This window comes from Megalops cyprinoides, chromosome 3 (genome assembly GCF_013368585.1).
Source record: "Megalops cyprinoides isolate fMegCyp1 chromosome 3, fMegCyp1.pri, whole genome shotgun sequence".
Classification (NCBI taxonomy): domain Eukaryota; kingdom Metazoa; phylum Chordata; class Actinopteri; order Elopiformes; family Megalopidae; genus Megalops; species Megalops cyprinoides.
This window is the reverse complement of record NC_050585.1, coordinates 21,433,252-21,454,809: the sequence shown is the minus strand read 5'-3', so window position 1 is coordinate 21,454,809 and position 21,558 is coordinate 21,433,252. Positions and strand designations below refer to the sequence as shown.

Sequence of the window (21,558 nt, the reverse complement as noted above, 5' to 3'; positions counted from 1 at the left end):
GATTTAGGTTTTAGGTTTAACTTTTAATTGTTTGGATTTAGTTTAACTGTAGGCTATCTGTCTGCATCAATTTAAATGAGGTAATAGATAATACATACAGCTGTAGACATTGCATTTTGAATCTTAAGGGCCTGGTTGGTCCGCTTAGTGATATAGGCGGCAACAACCGTTTTATTACACCATTGATGTTATAATCATATTCTAATAGCTTAACTGGAGATACGGCCCGCAGCATTTGATGATTAACCAAAAATCACAAGTAATAGGCCAAAAAGAACATGAAGAACTGGTTCTGAGTACACCATGTAAATTAATGCAGAATTTCCCAAGATATATTTCTGTAACTGCATCAAAACGTATTCACGGCCATAGTGTACAATATCTGAAAATATCCTCCATGTTTGGGGTCAATTGTTGGAACATTGAAAACACATTATTGCATTAAGGCAGAGCTGGCATTGACCTTAGACCAAAGTTTTCGAAAATAACTTTTTAAATTAAAATACACTAGGCCTACTGCTGTCGTAGTCAGACAACAGTCATGCGTGAAGTAAATAGGAGTCGTCCTTTGTAACACGCAGACCAGATCCAGATTATGTGGAGGAAGAGAGAGGGTCCTTTTCGGGCTGGAGATATGATCTCCATATAAGTGCTGGTGTGTGGTGGTTTACATAAGCTGGGCATGCAGCAGCTTGTGACCTGAGACCTACAGCCTCAGCCTCACCCTGGAGCCTTTCTTGCTGATCTGAGGTCAGTTCTTAGTGAAAGAAGGGAGGGAGGAGTGTGGAAGGGTGTTGTAGTGCATCCAGACAGGAACTACAGGGTCTTAACCCCCTGCATCCACTCCAGTCCTTTGATGGTAACCATCTCATCAGAATAACAGCAGAGCTCAGTTTTTGGAGAAGAATATCACATCCGGCCTCCACAGAGAGCACAGAGGGGGGTCGTTCCAGGACCAGGGCCAGGATATACCAGGTGTCAGAGAGACAGTGCAGTGAAGCTCCCATGGGTAAGGCAATGCTCTGTACTTACACTGATTTCACCACTGTTCACTGATTTCTCAAGTTCACAGTGTAGGCACATTGTAAGCGCCTGAGTGCAAGGCTCCAGGTCGTGTTGGCCATGGATGCCTTGGGCACTGATCTGAGATCAGTCATTCGGAGGGTAAAGCCAAAATTAATAGGCGGCAGTATAGCATAGTGGTTAAGGAGCAGGACTCGTGACCGAAAGGTTGCCAGTTTGATTCCGCACTGGGGCACTGCTGTTGTACTCTTGGGCAAGGTACGTAACCCACAATTGCCCCAGTAAATATCCAGCTGTATAAATAGATAACGTTGTCAAAAAAAAAACTGTAACTGACGTAAGTTGCTTTGGATAAGAGCATCTGCTAAATGCCAATAATGTAATGTAATCTTAATAGCGTGTTCAAACTTTTGTAAACATCTGTGTGTTTTGGCCACATGGAGGCTACGGGAAGGAGGCAAAATAATTGTGTCTGAGGATGTTGCTCTGGTTAAAAGAGAGGAATGATGTTTATGAATGCTAGACTGTGGCTAAGGCAGAGCTGGGCTGACCCTGGAGTACCGAAGTCACTTCTGTTTTTTGTTTCATCTGAGTTCTTAATCATCTAACTGGAGTAATTAATCTGCTAAATTATGATGATGGTCACGTGCTTGAGGCACTCGCCATTCAAATTAAATCACCTGAATGAATTTACCACGATGAGAAATCCTATTAAGTTACATGATGATGTATTTAAATGATGAAAAACAAGGCACATCTCTTGGTATTACAGGACCAAGGTCACCTATCCCTGGACTAAGGTATAAGGTGAGAGCAGACACACCCCTCACCAAAAACTACAAAGGGATCTTTAATGATCACAGGGAATTAAACTGCCATGGAAAAAATGACACACTTTGTAGATTTAATCATTATTTTAACCACGTTTATATTACATAAACTTTGGATCAAAGCTTGTTTCCTCTGTTGTGTTTGTCATTCTAATTACATTATGTAGGTTTAAAGTGATGTCCAATTGTCAATGTCAGCTGGGTTTCACACCACTCTTTCAGATGCAGTCTGTACTTGTACTTTGTTCGTTACATGACAAAATGTAAATGTAACGTAATTGTGCTTTTAAAAAAATCTAACATTGTCCTATTAGTTCTAAAATATCCTCTGAATTCATTACCATAGGGAATCCACACAAAAGATCCATATATAGCTGCATGATGAAACAGGTCTTTACAATACCATATCTGGTCAGGGACTACTTATTAGTTGTCCAGTAAGGACAAAGATCTGAGAAAGCATGACTTCCTGCATCCAGGCAAACAAGTGGGAGAGGCACAAGGACTGGTCCCTCCTCCCTGGATAGGAAACCCCTCTGTTGCGCAGTGAAGGAATGTGCGGAATGCAGCAAATGATGTCATTTCCTGTTGCATACTTAACAATGAGGTGGACGTGAGGCGTGGTTGTGTGGGGTAACATGGAAGAGTTCTGAAATGAGGGACTCTGGGTTCCTGTTTCTCAGGAGACACTAATCCTTACATCCTTGAGCAAGTTACTTTACCTTCACTGCCTCTGTAAAAATCAGGCGGGATTTTAAGTATTTTGTAAATCTGCGTTTTGTAAATTTTTACAGCTCTTTCTAAATGCTAACTGGACTAAATGCTAACTGAGCTTCAGATTTTTGATAATCAATTTGTCATTTTCAGTGAGTTCCAAAAATGAACATCCTCCAGGTACTGCAGAGCCAACCATTATCAAACTGGCCACCATGTTGTACTGTCAGACAGTTACTGTTTACAGTCAGCAATCATCTCACTTTATCAGCTAACTGGTCATGGGTAAACAACATTCCTGTAAAATTACTGAGCTTTTTGCCTATACAGATGATCAGAAGATTACATCACAAAAAAAGACACACGCTAGTGTAAGAGGGAAAAAGGGAAGACAACACCCACAAAGAAAGATTGCTGAAAAAGAGCCCCCTGTTTTACACATCTCTGAGTGAACACTTCTGGGTGCAAAGGCACAGGTCATAAGTCAGCCTCCGGAGGACTTGTACTGACACGACTACAGAGGATTCCACTAGAACCCTGACCTAAGGTCAGGAGAGAGATTAGAGAGGAGTCGAAAAAATGAGAGCACAACTGCATTCCAGCCCAAGTGTGAGTGGGTGTGTGCATGCAAGTGTGTGGTTTATGTGTGCATGTCAGTATATCTAAGTGAGTGTGTGCTCTACACTACCGGTCAGAAGTTTTAGAACACCTCCATTTTACCAATTTATTGAAATTTAAGCAGTTCAAGTCCAGTGAATGACCTGAAATGGAACAAAAGGAAGCGGTAAACTGCCAGAGGTTAAAAAAAAGTTTAGGTTACCAAAAACTGAAAAATAATGTAAATTTCAGAGTTAGTCCTTTTTCAGGGAACAAGTAATGGGTTAACAACTTACAGCTTTTCTGCAGCAATGGAAGTAAATTCAGCAAACAATTCCTACAGGTGTCCCGACTTTTGTTGATTACTTACAAACCCTCTGTCTGTATAGAAGCAGTGTTAGAACAGACTGTGTTACTACACCCTCTAAATCATTATTTGGACAATATTGCACTGCAGGAAGTAGTATATTGCTTATAATGGCAAGAAAAAGGCAATTAACAAAGGAAGACAGACAGAACATTATAACCCTTAAAAGTGTAGGTCTTTCCTTTACATAAATTGGGGGTGTTCTAAAACTTTTGATCGGTAGTGTATGTGTGTGTAGGAGTGTGTGTGAAAGTTGGCCCTGTTTTCCTCCATCCTCGTCAAGCCTGGATTAGGGACCGGGCCAGTGGGGCCAGTGCCCCGGGGCCTCGGACTGCCAGGGGGCCTCCAAGCCTCAGGCTACGCGCGGTGCGTGACCCAAGACTTCTGAAGGAAGTTGAACGCCAGGGCCTTCATTGCGCACAGTGCAAGCTGACCACTAGGCCCCTGGGTGCTTATAGTGTGAACTAACCACTAGGGCTCCCCAGACCCCCTCAGCGCTTACAATGTGCAGGCCCCCGGGCCCTTTGGTGTTTAAAACGTAAGCTGACCACTAGGGCCCCTGGGCACCTCAGTGCTTACAGTGTGAGGGCCCCCAGGCCCCCAGGCGTATAAAGAGTGAGCTGACCACTAGGGCCCCTAAGCCCCTGGGGCTTAAAGCATGATCTGACCACTAGGGCCCCTGGGCCCTTCGGCACCAACAGTGTAAGGGTCCCTGGGCCCCTCGATGGATATTCCAAAATGGCAGTTTCTTAACTTTGTGTTCTATAACACAGCAATGAGAGATACGGGAAAAATGCAATAACCAAAGGCTAGAATAGTGACTCACTACCAAGGGGAGACTGATAGAATTTCAGAGAGTCCAGTTCTTTCCCCTAAGGGAAGTTCACCTGCAGTCCTGTCCTGCCACCATGTACATCCCAGCAGTCAGTTTCTTTACCATTTCAGTTGAACTCTCCAATTCTTCCCTGACTTATGAAATTTTGGAGACCTTCAAGAGCAGGGCTTAAGTGTTTCCATCTTTCCAATTTAGCTATAAGATAAGGCAACAAGCTAAACAAAACCTATTTGCACATGCTCTTAAAAAAAGACAAGACACCCCTACACACAACACTAGAGCTTAACATACAAAGCCATTACACAAGCAAACTAGCCTTAACCCCACATACAAAACACCAGCTGGCACACACACTGTACACCAATCAGAAAGAGACAAGGAGGGGAGAGGGAGAGAAAGGATGCAAGAGTCAAACCTCAGAGAGATTAAGCACATCAGTCACAACAAAAAAGTGAAGTCATTTTTACAATATAAAGTAAAAGTATTAAAAGTACTAGTTAAAAATATTCCATCTTTGCTGAGTTAGGAGCAAGGCTGAAGAGTCAAAAACACAAAAAAGTGAGCCTACCAAAACACGTCAGCACACAACAAGGAGCTGCTTAATAGTCCAGACAGAAGTGGCTAATATTGTGGTTACATTCTAAAGAGCATTTAGTCACATCTACAGAAGAAATCAAGCTTTTTTTGTTAACACATAGAGATGAGAAAGTAGTGTTATCCAAACTGTGATTTGACGTCAGCGGGCAAAGTGAGTTGGTAAACAAAATGACCCCAAATGACCACATCACATGACGTCTCTGAGAGGGCTCTCAGATTCAGGCTGTTAGCAACATGATCCCCTGTCATTATCTGATTCCATTTGAAAATAGCTGAAGTAATTGAAAAAAAGTTTCATGAACTTGAAGGAATTGCAGCCTTTTATAACTATTCATAGTAATAATTGAAAACAAAACCAATTTTGACCCAAGATGAGTTTTTTTTAATTTATTAATTTTCATCAAAACCTGCAAATGAATTTGAAAGCATAAAAAAGAATAAATTAGTCAGTACCACAGCCAAACTGACTTTAATATTAAACTACCAGTTCAATCTGAATGGCTCGCCAGGACTCAAACCTTTCCTTTCACTTGGTCGGTTCCCAATTACAAATTTCCAAGTGATGTCCTCACGTGTCTTTAAGACACCGTGCACCCAGTTCCGACCTGGCAGCACACCCTGCCCTGCAACAGAGCAGGAACTCTCCGAGCCCATTATCCACCACTAGTGCAGTGGAAAATGCGCCGATGCAGAGAGACCTGATATTAATATAATACAGAGTCAGAGCTTTGAGATTCCCCGCATCAAGACAAGGACAACCGGTGAAGGGCGCCACTCTGAGGGGTCCGGGGAGAGGACCATGTCTATAGGACAGGTGAGCGTGGCAGCAAACTTTCGCACGAATCTGTGTGCGTGTGTGCGCATGTGACTGAATGGACAGGATATCTGGGCACTTCCTCATTCACAGCGATGTTAAGGTGTGCTTGTTGACCACTGTAACATTTAGGCTCGTTTTGGTCTGGTGACCATAGCCACCCTCAGGTGGAGTGGGTCCAAAGGCTGTGGTCTCCTGCTGGCCAGGTTTCCACTTACCTTTTCACTTCCTGAGAGCTTAATTCACCTGTTCATTCTCACATACTGGGGTGTTTCACAAAAACTACAGGAAAGTATTGCAGTGTTTTCACAACCCAACCTTCCTAAGACATGCAATTAAAAAAATACAAACATTCAGATATATAAGCCATTTAAAACAAGTTTTTTTTTTTTACCTTCTACCTGGAGTAAGAAGACTGCCATGGAAACAATTCCAGCTCAGCGGAGGATACATTTATTTACCTCCCTCTACCCAATCAAATGATTCTAGAACTCTCCAGAGATGGAAAACTGTTTCCATTTAGGTTTGACTGAAGCTCACATTTCAAATGGAAAAAAAAAAATGAAAAAAGGAAAGTAAATTAAAATGTCAAGTAAAATGTTAGTGGAGCGAGTTGGACCAAACCGTACTGGACACTGAAGAGCCTACTGGTGTACTGTGTGGAGCTTCAGTAAAAGCACAGAGAGTGTGAGAGGAATGTGTGCAGTAACAATTCAAGCACTTCCTGAGGGCTGGACTTTGTCTCCAGAGCATTAATCTTCCAACAGCGACTCACTGCAAACCTGCTGGCACCAGCGCTGCATGTTTCAGACTGTGAGTTGCATGATCCCTCCTGTTTTTAAACTGCGACATGCAGCCGCGGACACCACAGTGTCCCTCGCTCTCAAGCAAAGTTCACTGCTCCCTCAGTGCAACGACAGTGCCTTCATTCTGCCACTAGAGGGCGAGACAGCACTAATGGAGGGATCCACCACTGTAGTTGCAGCTGTTCTTATTGATTAGCTGATGGATAAGACAGTATGGACAGGCACCAGCCACAGACAAGCACCTACTGGGGTGTCCTGCAGGAACTCAGACATGCCGGGGCTGCTGGGAAATTCCGATGTGTCTGTTTATAGGTGCACTGCTGACATCAAACAGAGCATGCAACATTTCAGCACTCCCAACCACCCTCCACTGTTTTGAAATACAAAGCATCAAGAGTAACTTTACATAAATGCTCTGGTTTATTCATCTCTCACAGCTTTTCCAGTGGCACCTGAGGAACATCTCTACGCAACATTTCACACAGCATTGTGCTTAAGACCCTCAGACAAACTGCTTTCCCAGTGGAACAATTTGGCCTTGCTAAACGTCCCCACAGTGGGGACGCAGAAGAACTGAGAGGCGGGGTCATTACAGTGAAAACTGACAGGAAGTGGTCAGTAAAGAGTGACAGGAAGTTAGGCCACAGGCTGAAAACCTGAAGTCACACCCCGCCCCGACAACATTTGGCCCATTGAGACGTCCATCAGCAGGGTAAATGCAGTTCACAGGGGAGTTTGAGGAACAGTGTTTTTATGCAGGGCTTTTTAAACAAATCAAGGAAACCAAAAGGTAAACAAAGCATTTGTGTTTCACTCATTGTTCATACAATGTTAAGTTACTGCAGTGTTAAACTGTGCTAATTTGAGTGATTTAGCTGCAGGGTTGAGGGGTAGTGAGCTGCTGAGTGAGATGAGAGACAACAGATTGCTCGAATCACCTACAGAGACAGTCCAAACTAAAATAAACACCTTACAGTGCTCTCTGAATCTTGGCCAAAGAAAACACAAGAAAGAAGTTATTCTCAGCTATTTGAAAATCTGGGAAAAACGTTTTTTTTTGCCACCCAAAACCTATAAAAAAGTACAACGAACAACTTAAATTTAACTGCCGGTGCTTTCAGGCTCTTTGCATTTCCCCTTTGTTATATCAGGACAGAGTACAATATATACACACAAAAATAAACATTCATAAGGAGACCTCAGGAGTCTTGAGACACATTACATTAGTGTTGCAGACAGGTTAGAGCCATGAGTGACGTTAATGGAGGCTAGAGGAGGTGGATGAACAGAACAGTTATAATGGTGAGGAGAAAATGCAGGGAGACGCGAGAGAGCGAGGCCAGGATACAGAAATGGGGAAAGTTACAGAACACAAAGAAAAGCTCTCAAGCTTTCAAAAAAAAAAACAAAACAAAACACATTAAAACCAATCTGATATGAAAGGAGGAGCTCAAGTTAGACAGTCATTCCACTTTCCACAGGACTGCTTTCACACCCCGACCACTCCCCTGCCGAGAAGCTGGGCGTGGCCATCGTCCTCAGAGTCCTCCCCAGGGGAATAGTGACCCTCTCGGACCAGGAGTGGTGAGTCGCAGCGGGACATCGAGCCGAAGCACTGGGCAGCCGTGGTTACCGCGGTGGCCACGTCGGGGCCACTGGAGGCAGGCAGGCTGGGGTTGGTGGGGCGGAGCAGAGGGGTCCGCTCAGAGTCTTCCTCATCCACGACCCCGCCCTCCCCCTCCGACTCAGACTCCGAGCTGGAGCAATCCGGGTCAGACCGGGTCACGCGTTGTTTACACACGGGACACGTCTTCTTGGTTTGGGTCAGCCAGGGGTCCACACACCGACAGTGATAGGCTAGAGAGAGAGGAACACATGTCCACATAGCTCTCTCAGAATTTGATTATCAGTAGTATTGATAGTTAGTAATAACAGATAGTAGGAGTGGTAGGAGTAATAGGAGAGGAGCAGGAGCAACAACAGCTGTGATTACAGAAGCAGCAGATATGAATGATCATAAACAGCTCCAGTACAGACAGCATTAGTAACAGAAGCAGTAATACCACTATTATTGCTACTATCATTGTTTCTAATATTATTTATTAGAATATTTACAATTATTGTCATTTTGCAAAGCACACAGCCAAACCCCACCAAAAAAACATTTGAATAGCAAATGCACATTGTACACCCTAAGGAGACATCTAATATCCCATATCACACAGCAGGGGGCAGTGTGGAGCAGACAGAGGAGTGAGGGGGGCAGTGAGAACCGTGCATTCTACTACCTGCAGCAACTGCAATACTGTGTGCACAAGCGTGTGTGGTGTATGTGCGTGTATGTGCATGTGTGCATGTTGCTCATAATTATACATTTGAATATTCTCTACCTGACAGATTTAAATATGGAAACCCCTCCCCCCTGTCCTCATGCAAATGAAGACTGCAGAGAGCACAGGAACGGCGTTCACAGCCACTCTCACATGGCACAGGTAACATGCATACAACCACAACAAACGAAACCACCAGGACAAACAGGAGACATAGACGTTACACGTGCAAGACCAACACAGGGAGAGAGCCAGATTATCACAGACAATCTGCACGCACACACAGAGTCATGCACAGGCAGTTACGCACGCACACAGATTACCGTGTGAACAGGGCAAAATCCGAAGCCGATCCCCCCCTTCATACTCATCTAAGCAGATGGCACAGACATCATATTCATCACCTGACGAAGAGGGGGAGAAGAGGAGAGAGACTTATAAGCCTCCTGTACTGAGACAGTTTCCATTCATCAATTAGACATCAAGACATTTCCATTAATCAATTAAAATAATGTGACAAAGCTAAAGAAAACAACAAAAAACAGAAAGAGAGAGGGGGAGAGAGACTGTATCTACTGCCATTCACACTAATATACAGGCTACTTTGAATAGCTTTTCAGCTTAAGGGGGTTGGATTTTTCCTACAGTGAAGAAAACTGGTGAGGTCAAATCTCAAATTTCCATCTTCTGTGTCACAAATCACCTGTTGTAACAGGTTAGGCCACTCATGGGTGGGATCTGCATGCTTCTATCACAGACCCTACCCCTCTGCAGAAGTGACATAACAATTTTAGCGATCTTTCAGAGCAGCTCATCTGATTGCCCTATAACGCAAACTGCTCAAACACTGCTTTTATTTTAATCCAGTTCTCAAACCACACTCAGTTAATGGATTTGCTTCTTTCCTGAATTTCAATTTTGCTTAAATCTCCTCCCGAACATACGACTGGCTGAAGATTCTAGTGCAGTCATGGATGACTCTGCTTTAAGTTCCTTTCACACACAGACGTCATGGAAACTGGACCAAACCAGTTTGATTACTGCGCAGTCAGAACTTGGGGGCCACAGTCCACCATTTTGTCCACTCTAATAGCACTGTTGTAGTGCATTGTGGGAAACACCAGAATGGAGAGGAGAGAGGTAAAACCACTAGAAGAGCTGAGTTTCCCTTCTGACCTCATATCCTCTGCGGTCGTGGTCGACAGACCTGAGGTTTTAACCAGCCTGGCTCTGACACCACAACCAGTCACTCTAACGAGAGACACACCTTCCGCTCACTCCCTGACTCAAACAGGAAGTGGTCACTCTTTATGAAACTCTGCTGATTTTTTCCCTTCACTGGCTTAATACTGGTCTGTTAAAAACACAGACACACACACACACACACACACACACACACACACACACACACACACACACACACACACACACACTGCAGCTCAGTGCCACATATCCTTACAAGGTGAATGAGACTAGCCTGAAAGAGACAGAGAGGAACAGAGGGGCAAGTCCGAGACACCCACCAACCCATACACACTCCTAACACTGTTAACATTAACACTAGCTCCTCAGGGAAATAACGGTTAAGTGAAAAGAACACTATTTAAAAAATATAACATTTTTTTGCAAATGTTAATGCACAGTTACTTTATATTTGATGAACTTTTTTCAACGTTTGATGAAAAAAAACAGAAAAAAAAATAAAATAGTAATTGTGGCATGCGCAAAAGTTTGGGCACCCCTCCAGTTGTGAAGTCTCAGAACTTAACTCATTAGGCCTTAATTGACTCATTAGGACTCGTTAGGCAGGTCAAGAATTGTTATTAGGAACTGTCAGCTGACAACAATTCCAGAGCTTAATAAATTCTGACTCTTCAACCTTGTGCCAACACTGAACAACCATGGGCCCCTCTTTCAGACTGACAGTCTGAAAATGAAGCTAAGTGAGGCCCACAAAGCAGGGGAAGGCTATAAAAAGATATCAAAGCGCTTCCAAAGTTTGCAAACAGTTATATCTGCCAAAGGGGGTGTTACTAAGTACTGACTTGGTAAGGTGTCCAAACTCTTGCACATGCCACACTTACTATTTTTTTTCTATTTTTTAAGTCCATGAAATCAAAAGTAACAGTGCATTAACACGTTCAGAAAATATCATTTTAAACTCTGCAGAGGTTGCGTTTACTACTTTTCAAAAAATCAACAAAAAATGCAATTTGGCCAGGGGTGCATTGCATGCAGCTCTATTATCAGCTACACACACACACACAGTACACACAGTACACAACTCACACAGTATCCCACTGTGCTGGCCAGGACAGAGGCAGCAGAAAGCAAACCTAAACACAGCACAGCATCCCTCGCTGTCACCATGACAAGACAAAAAAGCCAGTCTTGAAATATCAGCTCATCCACATTCCTCCATGTTTCTGTTTCCAGCTGGATTCCTGTTTGCACTGCACGTGCAATGCCCCTGAACAGCCAGTCAGAACGGGGCCGTTAGACTGGACACGGTCAGACCCACACAGACAGCAGAGACAGAAAGGGAGTGCAGAGAGGGGGAAAGAGAACAGAGCAGAGAAAGAGAGTGATAGAATACGCTTCTGAAAGAGCAGAAGGAGGGTTTGTCTTATATGCTCCTGTCCTAAAACACTTTGGCAGCCTGTGGTAGTCTAAACTTACAATTTCAGTCTGACCCCCTGAAGTTAGAGATGTGAATCAAGAGTGAGGGTTTAGGTGTGTTTTTGGGGGGGGGGGGGGGGGGGGGGGCTGGGGGTTGCAGGGGGAGCTGGGGGGTTTCTGCACCCTTTGAAGTGTGACTAACTTTACACATCAAAGTGTGCCGATGGATGGGCTCTGAGGCGCAGCCTCACACAGTGCTTTCTGCAGTCCTGTCCGTCAGCATTCCTACACTCTGACACCCACCATTCCCCTCTGCTCTGCATTGCTCCCCTTATTAACCAACACCACACAGACCACAGAAGGCATGAAAAACCACCTCCCTGTTCCGTGTGCTTCACACCATTACCTCACTGACTGCACGATTAAACTAATGTGCGCCAGGCTCTGGAACGGAAATGAACACCTCAGTATGTCAGACAACCGCTTTTAAACACTCTTCTCTATGTCCACAACCCCTGAACACTCACACACACACACACACACACACACACACACACACACACACACACACACACACACACACACACACACACACACACACACACACACACACATACACACACACATACACACAGAAAGCAGCCCTGAGAGGACTGAATGAAGGAGGGACACAGAAGTCCATTTTAAGAGCTTGTTGTTCAAATATATTTTTGCCATCTCAATGCAAAGAGAAACTGAGACTCTACCTTTTTACCATTTCTCTCGCAGCATGTAGGCAAAGCCGGAGTCATAGATGATATTGAGATAAATCCTCAGTATCATCCCGCTCCTCCCACAGAGGAACAGGCAAACGGCACCCGCATGATATGAACGACCCTCTATCCATCTACTTACAGCTCTTACACTCAGTTCTGGAGCTTAAAAGTCATTTAAAAAAATATTATCCAAAGATGTCACTGGGCCATACCTTTAACTAAGCTGGGGGAAAGAGGCGCAGCTCTCCCAATTATGGCCTCAGACATCAACAACACATCACAGTCACATGACAGGAACAGATTCAAACGTTTCATTTGTGTGAGGTAACAGTGGAGAGTTCGGTAAGCTCCGATTGGCCTGTCACCAGTCACCTGCTAACGGTTAACTCCTCAACACACAGGCACACGTTACATTACATTGCATTCATTTAGCAAACACTATTATCCAGAGCAATTTCCAGCACAGAAGTATATCCATTCACAAGCCACAGTCACACACTCAGAGAACACATACACACACACACACACAGTTCAGCAGAGTGCTAGCAGATCAATGCTGCTTTCCTTCTGTCTTGTCTGTGCATGTCCTGATCGCCCAGAGAGAAGCAAAAAGCCTGCCGCTGGCTGGCAGCAGAAGCGTGTGGGTACAGAGTGTGCAAGCCGCGGAAACCTGCCAGACAGGTTTTCAGCATTCGCTGCTGACGAACCCCACCCGCGCTCTCAGGGACACTGCCTCAGGCAGGCCTGGGTGTGACACCTGCAGGGGCAGCGCAGGTGTCCCCACAGCGCCCTCTGCTGGAGCACAGGAGCCGTGCAAGGATCAGATCAGAGGGCAAGGACAGCAAGGGTGGAATTTTTTACACAGGCAGAGAGAGAGAGAGCAAAGAGAGGGACAGCAGAGAGAGAGATTGGGGGGAGGGAGGGAGATGGATGGAGAGAGGGAGGACATAGGGAGAAGGGGAGAGAGGATGGAAAAGGGTGAAAGGTGGATGTTGTGAAATAACACCTTTCTCAAATGTGTGCACAGGAATCTTCTTCAGCTGTTCCCGAGTCAGTCGGTTCCTCCTCATCCGGTTTCTGTACTGGACACAGCGTACGATCTGAGCCAGAGAGAGAGAGAGAGAATATGTAAATACCATTTTGCTCTGGGCACTACTACCCTAGAGCACACCGTCAGCTACACATACCTGATCTGAACCAGAGGGAGAAGGAGATAGAGGGGGCGAGAGAGAGAAAGGGAGAGGGAGAGACAGGGAGTGGGAAAGAGGGAGAGAGAGAGAGAGGGAGGGGGGAGAGGAGGAGAGAAGACCAGTCATGCTAAGAAACAGATGTCAGTGGCAAGGCAGAGGACCGCTAGTTTGCTTTCTGTTCTGATGTGTTCATGGCCTGTGAGCTTTGGGAGCATGCACAGAGTCACAATTTATGCCAATAAACTCATTTTTGACTCTGGGAGGGACAGGGGGGACGGGGGGACGGGGACAGAGAGAGAGGGCAGGATAGGAGGGTTCAGAGCAGGCTCACCAGGACGGTAACCATGACGACAAGGATGATGCCCACCACCCAGCTGAAGGGGATGAGGTAGTACCAGATGGGGAAGTAGAAGGCGGGCCTGAGGATCACGTAGGCCCTGTGCAGCAGAGACAGCGTCATCAGTACCCCGCAGTGGATCGACTGTGTCACTCGGCTCATTCGCGACACAGATCCCACATCCCCTGCTGTCCATCTGAACAGCTGCACCCAGACTGATGCCTGCAACCCCCTCGTGACAACACAGGTCCTTCACCATAGAAACACAGGACTGCTGCTATCACTGCCATTCTGTGTGTGTGTGTGTGTGTGTGTTTTAACAGTGCTGCATGTGTATGTGCTTTCTAATAATACTCTGTGTGTGTGTATGCATGTACATTAACAGTGGGGTGTGAGGTGTGTGCGTGTGTGTCTCACCCTCTCTCTGGGATGATGAAGCTCTTGAGGATCTGAGCTGCAGAGTAGCTGGTGAAGACTGAGGGGATCTGTATCTCCTCAGCGATTTTCTCTGGACAGGAGAATTAACACAGCTGTCATGGGCGCATGTGTGCACACACATACACACAAACACCACTACTAAGAAAAACACACCAGTACACATACAGCACTACACACATGCACACATACATAATACAGAGAGACAGGCAGAGCAGCAGGAGGAGAAAGGTAGAGAGGTAAAGGGAGACAGGGAGAGGGGTGGAGGGAAACAGGGGGACCAGGGGACTGGGTTTCTCTCACCATCGCTGAAGCCCATGTGAAGCAGAGTGTCCGAGTACATGTTATACACTATGGCTGCACTGAATCCAGCTCTCTGCGCATGCAGCACCTGCAGAGACACACCTTATTATACCAGTAACATCACCTGGAGGCACATCTTATTACACCAGTGACATCAACAATCGTACTACACATGACCATTTAACAGAGATAATCAGTCTTTTCCACCAACACACATAAACCAGCTAGACAAGGACACACGAACACATTCGCACACGCGTGAGCACACAAACAAACACACACACACACACACACACACACACACACACACACACCTTGATGTCGAAGTTGCAGTCGAAACGCCGGATGAGGACAATGAAGCGAGCAAGGCTGGCATTGAGAGGGGGTGGGGGGAGGGGGGGAGGATCGATCGGAGAGCAGGCATTCAGGGGGTGGGACTCAACCAGAAAGCCCTGATGGGGAGAGTGAAGGACCTCAGAAACACTTATCCACCACAGACCGGCTGCTCTTCACCTCACATCACTATTGTTACTGCTCCTGCCACATGTTTCTAATGACCTGCACAGTGGTGCGGGCGGAGGTTAGTTGCCTTTCTACTCACTGTAAAGCACTTTAGCACTGCATTCGTTAATTCATTTACCATGAGAGTGGCTCGGTAGTTTGCTCTGGATCAGAGTGTCTTCCACAGGAGGAATATGCATTATCACACAATAGTATTTTCAACCAGCCTTGCTTACCATCTGACCATCTTTCGGCAGGGGGCTCCCGAACAGAGCGGGAAGGTCTTCAAAGAGCATGGAGGTCCTGTTGCTGTAGTGCTGCCAAGAGAAAGGGGGGAGAGAGGGGGGGAAGACGGGGAAAGGTATCAAGAGAGCGAAATTTTTACTCGCTTAACTCATTCTGTCCATTACTCCTCTTGAATGCTGTCTGCATTTCTGTAGTGGTTAGAACTGCCTCCTACTAACAGGGCCACCATGCGACACCACTGTCAGCTGAAAAAGGGCAGAACGGCAATCCACTATGGAAAATGCACTATGATAACATGCTGTTAGGCTACATAGATATGAGGGTGTTTTGACTCTGAGATGTGATACATTTGTGTCTGCATAGCAAAAGAGCTTCTGTTCATTAGAGTTGGAAGCGGTTGGCGAGTGGAGACAGCAGGAGACTCACAGCGTAGATGTCAGCATGTCCAGGAGAGGGTGCCAGTGTGCAGCACAGAGCCACAGTTAGGACTACCAGCTGGGGATCAATACCCCACACATCCACACAGACCATTCCACCCTGTCGGAGAGAGGGCAAAAAGAGGGAGGACGAGACACAGAACAGGAGGGATTGAAAAAAAAAAGATGGAGAGACACAGAGAGAGGGCAGGGAGACACAGACAGAGAAAGATGGTAAGTGTGAGAGGTGATGCCTGCCAGAAAAACTGACTACTCTTTTCTCAGAATAAGAAAAATGAGAGGTTTTAAAACTAAACCAGACAGATGAGTCAGTATGAGTAGCAATGAGATGTCACTGGATTAAGCTGACTAACACAAGCCCACTGGTAAGAGAGGGCACTGGCAACTGGCAGCTGACACACTGTGTGTGTATGTATGTGAAGGAGGGTGCAGGTGAGAGTATATTTGTATGTGTATGTGCATGTGTGTGTTTGTGTGTAAGAGATTACTAGTATGTGTGCAAGTGCATACATTTCTGCATATATGTATATGTGTGTGTAAGACAGAGATTGTATGTATATATGTGTGCCCGCATGTGTGTAAGAGAGTGTATACACGCGCAGTGCTGCTTGACAGTTTGTGAACCTTACAGGGATGGTCTTTATTTTTGTATAAAATATTAAAATAAACTTATAAAATTTTTATGTAAATCCCAATTTGTAATAAAGACATTCCAAATAAAGAACACAAACTATATATATTTTATATATAAAATATTATGTGCATTTTTATTTTTTATTTAACAAAAGTGGTAAATGTCACAAAAACTCAGACTTAATGTGTGTAAAAATATGGGAACCCCTTCAGTCAGTAGCTTGTGGTACCCTCACTAGCGGCAATAACTTTGAATAAACATCTTGTAAAGCCACTAGTCTCGGACATCTGCTTTGAGGGATTTTTGCCCACTCCTCCTTTCAGAACTCAGCCAGTCGAGTGAGGTTTGAGGGGTGTCTGGCATGAACTGCCCACTTAAGGTCCTGCCACAGCATCTCAACTAGATTTAGATCAGGACTTTGACTTGACCAATCCAAAACACAAATCTTTCTCCTGAGCCATTCTTTGGTAGATTTGCTCGAATGCTTTGGGTCATGCTTTGGGTCTTGTTGGAAAACCCATTTTCAGCCCAGCTTTAGCTCCTTGACTAATGAAATGAGGTTCTGTTCAAGAATCTCATGGTATACCTCAGAATTTGTGGTTCCCTTAATGATGTGGAGTCATCCAGGTCCAGAGGAGGAAAAGCAGCCCCAGATCTTGACATTTCCACCAACGTACTTGACTGTTGGGATAAGGTTCTTTTGGTGGTAGGCAGTGTTGGATTGTCACCAAATGCAGCAATTTTGATTGTGACCAAAAGGGTCACAATCAAAAGGGTGACCAATTTTGGACTCATCTGTGCAGAGAATGGACTTCCAGAAGGGCTTCCACTTCTAGGCCGGGTTGCTGTCATGCTAAATGCACTCCATTTCTAAATGATGTGTCTCACAGTGGACTGATGGAGCTCAGATCTTTTTAAAATGATTTTATAGCGTTGCCCAGACTGATGTGCTCTCACTGCTACCTTCCTTATGTCCTGAGACCTCCTCCTCCTCTTGGCATGGTGTGTTTGCATTCACCTGTATGGGTAACACCAAACTGACCAGCTTTCTTATCTCTATTTATTCCCACACAAACTCTTTCCTAAAGATCTCTCCTTTGATTGGTTAATTTGGTACCCAATTATTTACCCACCTGATACTACCTAGCTACTTGATTTAACGAGTGCACCTTGGGGTTCATTTATTTTTTGCACCTTTTAATTTTTTTTACTACATGAATGATTTCCTTTAAACCAACTTTTGGAACTGGTAAATATAAACCTGTTATGTCAGATAAAAAAGACTGGATCTTCTTAAACATTCCATGATAGAAACAAAAAAAAAATCTATACTTGCACAAGGGGTTCACATACTTTAAAGCAGTACTGTATATGTTCAAACATTTGTATCTATATGTGTGTACCAAAGTGTATGTGTATATGAACATTCATATGAATGTGTGTATAATATGTGTATGTGTGTGATAGAATGTGTATCTGTATTTCTGAGTGTGTGTTTGAGAGAGTCTATGTATGTGTGAATATGTTAGGGTGTGTGGAGGTCGAGTATGTCTGAATGTTTGCTCTTTTGTGACTTAGCCTTAGTGCATTAGCCACAATCGCTCGTTATCTGAGCTCCACTGAGATTGCAGGTATTTACCCCAGTAATCAGCAGTGACCAGATTGACCACCCACAAGTAAATGCTAACAAATCTACCAAGGCCCAGGTACAGGTGTGCTACAGTGTTTGTATGTTAAAAAGGGATCAGAGATAGCCTGGCACAGAGATGAAAGAGTTAATTCTTCTGGGAAGAAAAGCTTTTTAAATGGATGTAGACTCGGTGCATCTGTGTGTGGACGGAGGGAGGGGGGAGGGGGGTCAGTGGCAGAGCCCCTCCTGTAGCTGCAACCATCTCCCACACAAACCCACTGGGAATTTGGAGCTTAGAGTGGTGTGATGACCTTGCACTGGCTGCTGGAGAACACCAGCCAGTCAGGATATAAACCTGACACCAGGCCACCCTCATAGTGGCCTTCTTCTTATTATTCTTGTTACCATGCATTTTCATAGCAGATGCCCTTATCCAATGTGACTTCAGCATTTCAGGCTGGGTACTCTGTTGAGGTGCCCAACAGCAATCAACATTGGAAGTTATCCTGCAACACTCACTTTACAAGCCCAGGTCCTGAAACACTACACCAGACTGAAACCCTGACAAAAGGGCCCACACAAGCTCTCTTTGAACTCGGAATCATTGCCTGCGACACCCTGGTTTTTGGGAACTGTGTTCGCACAATCCTCAAAGTCACGCTCTGTTGCGCCTTGCCCTAATTTTGAACTGCATGTGACTGTGCTCTGGCAAAGAGGATGCTGGAGAGCCCTGGCCTTTGATTCGGCAAGCAGCCTACGCCGCTTCACAAATGCCATTACACGCCTCTGTCAGAATGACGCCAGCAGAGCACATTCACACAATGCAATTCACCACAAGCACAGCGCCATCTGCTGCCAGTCAAAGGAATCACAAAGTGGAGGAGTCTTCTGGAAAAGGACTGACCCCTCAGAGCCTGTTATGAAGACAGACATGTAAAGAAATAACAGTGCCAAATGTCATTTCGATACTCAACATAAAAAGACAGGCTCTGATTACTCAGCTTTTTTCTCCCCCAAGTAATACCTGCCCTTGTGAACCCTTTCACACACTAAAGCAATCTGATTTGTTATCCAGGCTACAACTTGCTGCCTTTGAGCATGCAACCTGTTAGCCCACAATATGACAGCAGAAGATACACTGGTTTACTTTGATTAAAGTAGAACTACATTACAACAGAATCATAAAGGGAAACAATTTCTATGTGGTGGAATTCCATTCACCCCCAATCAAGTTTTCAAGATTTGCTAAAGCCTGCAGGTAAAGCCAGTCCACAGTCCTTGTCAACTCTGCTGCTACTCCAGCCGTAAATGCTGAGTAATGCTCATAGATTCGAAACCTTAAAGCATCGATTTGTGAGAGGTTATTTTTCATATCAAATATCAACAATGAGCAGTTCATGCTGTTTGTCTAAAACACTTCAAAGAGATATATCAGTAATTGTTCTTAACAGACAAAATCCAAAAAATCAATTCATCAGCTCCGACCATACAGGGCGACCTTGGCAAAGTCAAACATTCCCTGAATGTTCTGATAAATTGGGACAGGGACACATAAAGTAAAGGTTGTCGTGTTCACCTGGGACTGACAGATTACACATCCCAGCACATTTCTGGGACGTCCTTACAAATCACAAAAAAAAAAAAATCTTCTTTTGAAATGAAATCGCAGAGGAGCGGAAATAATTGCAGTAACAAGCTATGGTCGTTTTTATCCTCTAAATTAGCTGCCTGTGTCTGGCTTGCGGCTGTTTGCCTCCTCTTGTACCAGCCATTCACACTGGAAAAGAAAAGTCTTTAGCTACTTAAGATACCAACAGGATTGGATGGATTGAAGTTATTAGCCTACTTCAAGAAAATAATAAATCATGTTTTTCCACAAAAGTTTTAAAGAAGTTGTCTGCTTTTGACGCCAAGTTTTAAGGATCACCTAATTTATTATCAGTTTGATCTCAATTATTTTCTCTGTAATTGAATAACAAAACATTTTAAAACACATCACAACTGTCCAAAATCGTTTGGACGAAGAGCAATAAGATGTCTGCCAAATGAATAAATGTAAATGTAAATTCGGTCACCATGGCAACTCAATGTATGTCACACCACTGTGTTGTATTGCCTCTAGCTAGAAACATCAACATAATGTTAATTACTATGGAGTCATGTCTCTGGGTCTACACGAGGTTGCACTCTGAAATGTGCTTTGGTCATATATTTGTGTCTGGACAACATCACGACCTTACCATACAAATGAAACATTTTGAAGGGCTGCTATTTGCAAGCTAGCAGTAGTAGTGCCGTTGTTGCCTTACTTTAAGAATAGCTGTGCATGGCATTGTACAGGGTAGCAAGGTAATCGACGTTCTCAATAAACGTCTAAACTCAACATCGGTAACTTATCTGAATAGCCACCTATACTGCCCGCTTTCTTAAAAAAACAACAATTTAAAATGGCTCTGATCTCTACAAGAAATGAGTTAGTTACGTGTCACCAAGTTAGGTCTACAGCTGATATTTAGCTACACAAGGAACGTTTCACTGGCCAACTATACTAGACTAGGTAGTTAACGAGCAAGTCTGTGTAACGTCACTATCTAACAATTACAATAACACAATACAATCAGACCAAGTATAAAAAACCTGTTTGCTTGCAAAAAAAAATATTAGCTTACAAGCTAACTAGGCTGCGAGTAGGGAGCAAAGTTAATGTAGTCCAGTTATCACCTACGAAAACGCCGCGACGAAGAAGCCAAGGTGTTTAAACTACCTAACTAACGACAGTTGTGGAAAATCAAATTTACAACACAGAAAGCAAACTATCAGTTGTGGGACGCTGCTTACCGTTCAAGGCGTTCGGTTCAACTTGTCTGCAACTGAACTGGCCAGCTAAGTTGCTAACCTGGCAGGAGGGCTGGGTCAATACGGCTATCTCAAAGATGTCAATTGCTTTATTCTCGATTTCCGTTTTTTATGGACAGTCTTTAGTTTTTTTTTATAACAAGTTTTACACTAGCCGAGTTAACAGCTTATTACATATCCACAGCTGGCTCTTCCCACAGGGCTATTTTGTTGCCCATTCACATTTCCGCAAGTTGCTAGTGTTTACGATTTTCTCCCAAAACCCTAATGGCCGCGCGGAAATCTCGCCTATCGCGCACCAACGGGAACAAGTCTATTAACCCGTTCGGGGCTTTATTTCTGAAGCGATCACTTGTAGCGCTCAACTACGCCAGTAAGAGCTCAGCTAACGTAGCCTACCTTTTCTAAGGCTGGCATTTTTTCTTTAATCGCACAGGCGGGCCTTCATTAATAGGTATAGTCAATTCAGATACGTACTTACAATATACATAGCTGTTGTTTATCCTTGTCAGGATAGAGTATAATCGTGTAAAACAATGTTGAAAAACAAGACACTGAAAGGAACTGTGTGCCTTAGGTTGCGTTTGAAACATAGGCTGACACCCCAGATTGTGAAGTACTTTATTCAACAACGTTTATTACAACATGGAGATAACATGGTTGGAATAAGTTACCGTTTAGGGAAAAACAAACCACAGCAGA

The 21,558-nt window shown here is 44.4% G+C and overlaps 1 protein-coding gene across 1 annotated transcript; it reads right to left on the bottom strand.

Annotated features, from left to right (window-relative positions):
* Window positions 1-6,831: 6,831 nt before the first annotated feature.
* Window positions 6,832-21,115, bottom strand: LOC118774683 (E3 ubiquitin-protein ligase RNF167-like). Its single transcript, XM_036524099.1, has 10 exons — window positions 20,839-21,115; window positions 15,726-15,836; window positions 15,290-15,370; window positions 14,867-15,004; window positions 14,553-14,640; window positions 14,232-14,322; window positions 13,809-13,914; window positions 13,294-13,387; window positions 9,237-9,317; window positions 6,832-8,440 (listed from the first exon to the last, which is right to left on the bottom strand). The coding sequence occupies exons 2-10, from the start codon at window positions 15,828-15,830 to the stop codon at window positions 8,073-8,075; spliced, it is 1,152 nt and encodes a 383-aa protein (XP_036379992.1). The 5' UTR covers window positions 15,831-15,836; window positions 20,839-21,115; the 3' UTR covers window positions 6,832-8,072.
* Between the last annotated feature and the right edge of the window lie 443 nt (window positions 21,116-21,558).